This window comes from Macrobrachium nipponense, chromosome 12 (assembly GCF_015104395.2).
Source record: "Macrobrachium nipponense isolate FS-2020 chromosome 12, ASM1510439v2, whole genome shotgun sequence".
In the NCBI taxonomy this organism is placed as follows: domain Eukaryota; kingdom Metazoa; phylum Arthropoda; class Malacostraca; order Decapoda; family Palaemonidae; genus Macrobrachium; species Macrobrachium nipponense.
Genome location: NC_087205.1, coordinates 53,847,298 through 53,854,024, shown reverse-complemented (window position 1 = coordinate 53,854,024; position 6,727 = coordinate 53,847,298). Strand labels below are relative to the sequence as shown.

General features: G+C 42.2%; 1 protein-coding gene across 6 annotated transcripts in view; it reads right to left on the bottom strand.

The window, feature by feature from the left end:
* Positions 1–244: 244 nt before the first annotated feature.
* The window catches only part of LOC135224543 (BTB/POZ domain-containing protein 2-like), a 393,635-nt gene continuing 387,152 nt past the window's right edge, over positions 245–6,727 (bottom strand). For all 6 annotated transcript variants that reach the window (XM_064263621.1, XM_064263623.1, XM_064263626.1 and 3 more), the window contains one exon: positions 245–1,326. In XM_064263621.1, the coding sequence (XP_064119691.1) occupies positions 570–1,326 (757 nt within the window). In that variant the 3' untranslated portion in view covers positions 245–569. The remainder of the gene's footprint in view (positions 1,327–6,727) is intronic.

Here is a 6,727-nt window from a genome sequence, read left to right as displayed (position 1 = left end):
GAGGAGACACTATTTGATTACGATATAAGAAATCAGAAAGACTATGATGACAACAGTAGCACCACAAGAGAAATAAGAGGACGAAACACAGGAAATTAATCCTATGAGGAAGTGGTGTTAAACTCGTCTCACATAGTTACAGCTACACATACATTTTCACTGCCTGACATGAGATATTTTTATGACAAGAAATGGATTACTATTTCTTATCAGATCAGCAAGTGGTTAGATATAAGACAGCAAGTTTAAAAAGAGGTTTAATACAGGAGATGGACTGCAAAAAACAGTTTTACCAGTTAAAAAGGTTCATTTTTAGGACACTATAATAACCAGGGGTCAGAATAGAAAAGCTTCCCTTCACAAAAATGTGGTATGTAAAACTTTACATTATCTCAAAATATCCTACTACCATTTGTACCAACCTGTATTCTTAAGGCAACATGTGCTGTAAGAATCTATTACAGCACAGGTACCCTGAAGTTTTTGCACTGCTAGACTATCCAAAATAACACTGTAAACAAACAAATGTTTATATAAATACCGTTCCATAGAGGAATAGTCTTCAGAAATTAATACATTGGCATCCAATTATGTTCTTGCCTAGGTGTGGGTTCAGGGGGGGAGAAACAACCAAATATCACAGCTGTTATCAGACCATTTCTTGAACGCTCTCGATCAAAAGTAAACGTAAACTCATTTACTGTTACGTATGGAATAATGACATGTGCTGGGTACCGACCTTCTTTGTTCAATACTACTCCAATTCTATACATTTTATTTCGTAAAATATAAGCTGGTCTATTAAACATGACCTCCATAGAACTACTGTATGGTACACGTGCAGTGAAATGGGTATGTGTTATTCGACTTCCATCCGAATCTTGTAAAAATGCATATATAATTTCATAATAACACTCATGAGCTCCTTGTGTCGGTGGCTGTTGGTCTTCTAAACTTTGTTGCAAACACTGGGTTAGCATTTCAACACCATATATACACACGTCTCTATCCACTGAAAACGAAAGCATGCAGTCAAGTAACTTCTCATTGACTAATATGCCAGCCAAAATATCACCAGTACATACACATCGTAACTGCATATTCTGAACAAGAGGACCGGTACTTCTGGAATTTGAAGGAGCTGCGGATGGAGGTGAGGGAACTCGAACTTTTACTCTTCGCTTTAGGCTCTGGCTGAAGGGCGATGGAATTGTTGTTACTCCTGGAGATGAGATGTTCATCAAAAGGGTAAAGCTCTCCTCCTGAACCAGAAGGCCAGATACAGCAGGACCATTGGCAAATTCTGTAGGGCTTAGGGTCAAGAACCTGTCAAGAAATACAATATGCTATTTCTTTACAGTAAAATTTTTACAAAAATGTTAAAGTGTGTATAGATTGAAAGTTTCATTAAAAAACAATGCCTAAACATATATTTGAAGAACATCTCACAACAAACAAAATCATAAACAATGTAAATAATCCTTAATCATAACTTAAGTTTCTACTAGTACTGAAACCCTTTTACAGTGTTATTAAATATTATGAATGGAGTTATAACAAAAATAAAAGATGTTTTACATGAAAAGGAATGTGTTTATCTACCTACTCCTATGATTCCTTACACAATCAAAAGGGACATTTGTTGTGAAGCAGTTCTTGCAAAATACTGACAATAGAATATAAAGTCATATCCTTCCACCACCATATTAGTAAGCCTGCAAAATTGAGAACAAACACAACCAAAAGTTCAGAATTCTACAGGTTTGTTTTTTGTAAGAAAAGATGCAAGTTTACATCAGTTCCGTCAATATACTGTTTCATAATGGACCTCCTCCTTGGTTGCTTATGGAATATATTACTATATTGGATAGGAAAGCACATTCATTGGCTGAATCTAATATTAACAAGGAATTTGAGTGTTTGATCACTATGAGCAGCTGCAGTATCCAACATATTAAGTTTTATCATGAGTGTGTACTCATAATTTCAGACACTGGTTACGATCAGCGCATGAATAGAAGGAAATGGTTTTGTAGGGCTTCCAAATAGGGTATAAATACACTTGTTCTAGTGGTCCTAAAGGTGGTCACAAAAAGGGATTTTGACGAAGGAAAAATCTATTTCTGGGTGATTGGCTCGTGTCGCCCTATGAAAGGATCCTTAATATCATTCTTTCTAGGTAAAATTAATCTAAAATTACCAGAGAAAAACAAAATTAAGAAAATGTCAGTAAAACTGACTCGCTCACTCTTAAAAAGAAGTGTCGGTATGGTAATAGGGGCGAGTGGGAATCACTACCACGAGACATTCACCAATTAGAACTTCCAATCAGAATCCCCTTAAGAGAGAGCTGATACCAACGGGCGATGCAGCCGTTACTACTACTACTAGAGGACGCCACGGACAGCAGCGCCCCTAGCGGACATCCTTAATCTAAAAACATCTTGTCCTGCATGGGGGGGAAAACAACATAGGGTGGGTTTCATAGGGCGACACGAGCCAATCACCCAGAAATAGATTTTTTCCTTCGTCAAAATCCCTTTTTCTGGGCTCACTCGTGTCGGCCTATGAAAGAGTACCAGAGAAACAGACAAGATGGGAAAAAAAGGGACAAATGAAAAATCAGTTGTAAAATGATGGATATAATATAAGTAAATCAATTACAGCATACAAACTAAGTACTTAAACTAACTTATCCTAAACAGTAATATAACAGAACGTTAGTAATTTAAAGTACTTAAAAAACAGTAACCACAGTAAAATACAATGATGCAGTGTAATATAAACAAAAGGGATTTACTTGAAAATTATTTACAAAATATACAACCACATTGTGTCCTAACCCTAGCAAATAAAAAATAAGGGTAGGTACACTAAAGTACACCATCAGTTACAAGTGTGGATGTCCCTAGCAAAAAAAATAAGGGACAATCCACTATTATGATTCAGCGGCTAAGGCTAGGATATCCGAGTAGCATGGCGATAGGGTGAGGCATGTTGGATGATGTAGGTAGAAAGGAGACCTGGATCTGTACTACGACTACTATACAGTATCAGGAGAAACAATGTTTCCCGCTGCTACTGCTGAAAACTTTAAAGATTCCAAGGACTTTAGATAATGACGTTTAAAAACTGTCGGGGATCTCCATCCAGTATACTTTTTAAGATCCTCAAAGTTCATATGTTGAAAGTAATTAATTGAGGTGGCTACTCCCCTGATATCATGTGCTTTTGGGAATGAATCAGGGTTGGCTTGTTTAATGAAGTAAAGGATTTGTTGCCTAATACCTTTTACTGAACAAAAGTACACCTTTTTTCTCTCATGAAGAGAGCACCTGAGGATCTTGAGGAAGTACGAGATAGAAAGGCTCTTAGAGTTGATACTGGGCAGAGAGAAGGATCCTGGGAAGTGGGATAACTTTCCAAGGGGGTGCCCACCTTGCAAGAGGATCCTCATTTTTGGCTAAAAAGCTACGATCCGGAGCAAGTAGAACTTCTCCTGATGGGAGGAAATTCCACATGACCCGCATCCCTGGATAGAGCCGACAGTTCTGAAATTCTAGCTCCTGAAGCTAGACTTGATAAGAATAATGTCTTTCTCAGGAGCATTATGAATGTACAAGACGAGTTGTCAGTATCTGAAGCTAGTTTGAGGACATCATTTAAGAACCATGAAACTGCAGTAGGCCTTTGAGAAGGTCTAAGTCTAGCACAAGCTTTAGGGATAGACGTGAAATAAGATTCAGTCAGATCTATCTGAAAACCTACTTGAAAGATCTTCTTCAAAGCCGATTTATGAGTGGTAATAGTGCTAGCTGCTAAACCTTTTTCAAACAAGGATCTGAAAAAAGGATATAGCTAGATTAACTGTCATGTTGTAGTGTTTGATTCTTTCAGGAAAGATGCTAATTTTTTAACAGCTGAGTCATATTGTCTAATGGTTGACTCTCTCTTATCTGATTCTAGGAAGAGAATATTCTGTGGATCAATATTAGCATCTTTATTAGCCGCAAACTTCATGAAGTCCATAAAGTTAGGGTCTGGAGAATTCCTGAGGAAGCGAACACAGTCCTCATTTGTACTGATTGTGATAGTTTGGGATTGGGGATCCGTTGAGGTCGGAGGCCCAATTCCAGAAGAAGAGGATACCAGTTGCTCTTGGGCCAGTCCGGTGCAATCAGAGCTACTATCCCTTTGAAAGACCTTAGTTTGCTTAGGACTTTCAAGAGGAGATTCACTGGAGGAAAAACATAAATTCTTCTCCACTGATTCCAATCCAACGACAGGGCGTCCGTGGCATAAGCCAGAGGGTCCAGGTTGGGGGCCACATAGCAAGGGAGCTTGTGGTTCGCTTGTGAGGCGAAGAGATCCACTTGGAGACCTGGGACTCTTAGGCTTATCCACTGGAATGACCCGACGTCTAGAGACCATTCTGATTCCAGAGGAACTGACCGGGACAGAGCGTCTGCTATCACATTTCTTACCCCTGCCAGGTGAGTGGCAGACAGATGCCATTTGTGTTTGTTTGCTAGGCAAAGATGGCTATCATGACATGATTCACATGCTTGGATTTGGACCCTCCTCTGTTGATGCAATGAACTACCACTGCACTGTCCAAAACTAGCCTTAGATGAGACTCTTCGGGGGAAGCAGTCTCTTCAAGGTAAGAAAAACTGCCATTGCTTCCAGAACGTTTATGTGGAGCTGGCGAAATTGAACTGACCAAGTCCCTGAACCTGTTTGAACTGAGAGTATCCCCCCCACCCGGACAGGGAGGCATCCGTGTGAATGGTTAACACTGGAAGGGGATATTGAAGGGGTACCTTCTTGGCTAAGTTTCTTTACTTTGGACCATGGACGGAGTTGATTGCGGAGGATCTGTGGGATTACTGACAACTTGTCTCGAGATTTGGTGTTTGCTCTCGAACGCCAAATTCGATTTAAATCTTTTAGCCTTGCTTTCAGGAGGATATCTGTTACCGAAGCAAACTGAAGGGACCCTAGGATTCTCTCCTGGTTTCTCCTTGATGTTTGTTTGCATTTGAGAAATTGCCTTACAGATTTTGCTATTTCCCTCCGTTTGGCCACTGGAATTGACAGATTGTGGGAAGACAAATCCCATTGGATTCCCAGCCACTGAAAACGAGACTCCGGGGTAAGTCTGGATTTCGTTTGTTTATCTGGAACCCCAGATGTTCCAGAAAGTGAACTACCTTTTTGGTGGCTTTGAGACATTCCTCGACGGTTGGTGCCCAGATCAACCAATCGTCGAGGTATGCTGCTACCATGATTCCCTGAGTTCTCAATTGCTGTACAACCACTTCTTGCTATTTTCGTGAATACCCTGGGGGCTACATTCAGACCGAAGGGCATCACTTTGAATGAGAATGTCTGATTTCCTAGCCTGAATCCTAGGAATGGGCGGAAGTGCCTGGCTATAGGGATATGATAGTATGCGTCTGTAAGATCGATGGAGCATGTGACGGCTCCACGCGGAAGTAAGGTCCTTACTTGCGAGAGGGTAAGCATCTTGAACTTGTCGCAACGAATGAAAGAGTTTAGCTTTGACAAGTCTAAGATTACCCTTCTTTTTGTTGAGCCTTTCTTTGGCACGCTGAATAAGCGACCTTGAAATTTTAGATGCTTGACTCTCGCAATAGCTCCTTTCTGAAGGAGTTCCTCCGCGTAATCTGTCAATTCCTCTGATGGTATTTGGTGGAATGATTTGATTGGAGGCGGATCTTTGATCCAACTCCAACCCAATCCTTTGGACACTATGCTCTGTGCCCAATTGCTGAACCCCCACCTGTGGCGGAAGAGGAACAGCCTCCCTCCTACCTGGGGAGCTTCATTGTTGATGGGCGGGTTGACCACCACGCCCTCCCTCTGAACTGCCTGCTCCTTGTCGCCCTTCCTGCGCCACGCTGGCGAAAGTAACCTCTCGCCCTACCTCTCGGTTGTTTGTAGCCTTGAGCCTCATATGTAGGGTTGAAGGCCGGCGAGATGCGTGAGGAGGTCGACGGCTGTGATTGAGGAGACAACAGGAGGATGGGCTGGTTCTGTTTCGAACTGGCAGGTTGTCCCTGTTGGGTAACCGGGACGGCCTGCACAAATTGCTGCTGTTGCTGGTGTTTCTGATACGGCTGGAACCTCTTACCAGCCTTCTTTTGTTTTTTCTTACCAGCAGTGGGGACGGATTCTTGTTTCCTCTTTGACGAAATACCCCACCTAGCTCTAAGGCTCTGGTTGAGCCTAGCAGCCATCGTGGTGCACTTCATTAACAGCGGACTCTGGGAAGAGATCCACTCCCCACATGCTAGAAGCCAAGAGTCTATTAGGCTCATGCCTAATAGTGCACTCCTGCAGCACGTGCTTTCGGCAATTCCTCCTAGCTTGGAAGAAGTCGAAAGCATCTGTTAGGACCGTCTGAAACTGGGATTTTGCCAAGATCTTAAACAGCGGTTCCGTCGCATAAGAGAGAGCAGCCATTTCCGTTATTATAAGAGAATTGAGGGACCTGCCAAACCTGGTTCGCGCGTCGAACTCTGCCTGAATCAGGGAATCAGGCAGCCTTGGCAGCTTCTCGCCGAACTGGTCATGGCTGCAGTCCGGTTTAGCTTTACCAAGCGTGAAACGTAGCTGGCAAAGTTCTCCCACAATCTCCGAAAGCCGGGAAGAGCGGAGAAGTAGAACTCCGCCTCTCTTAACTGTGGCATGGGCTCATCCT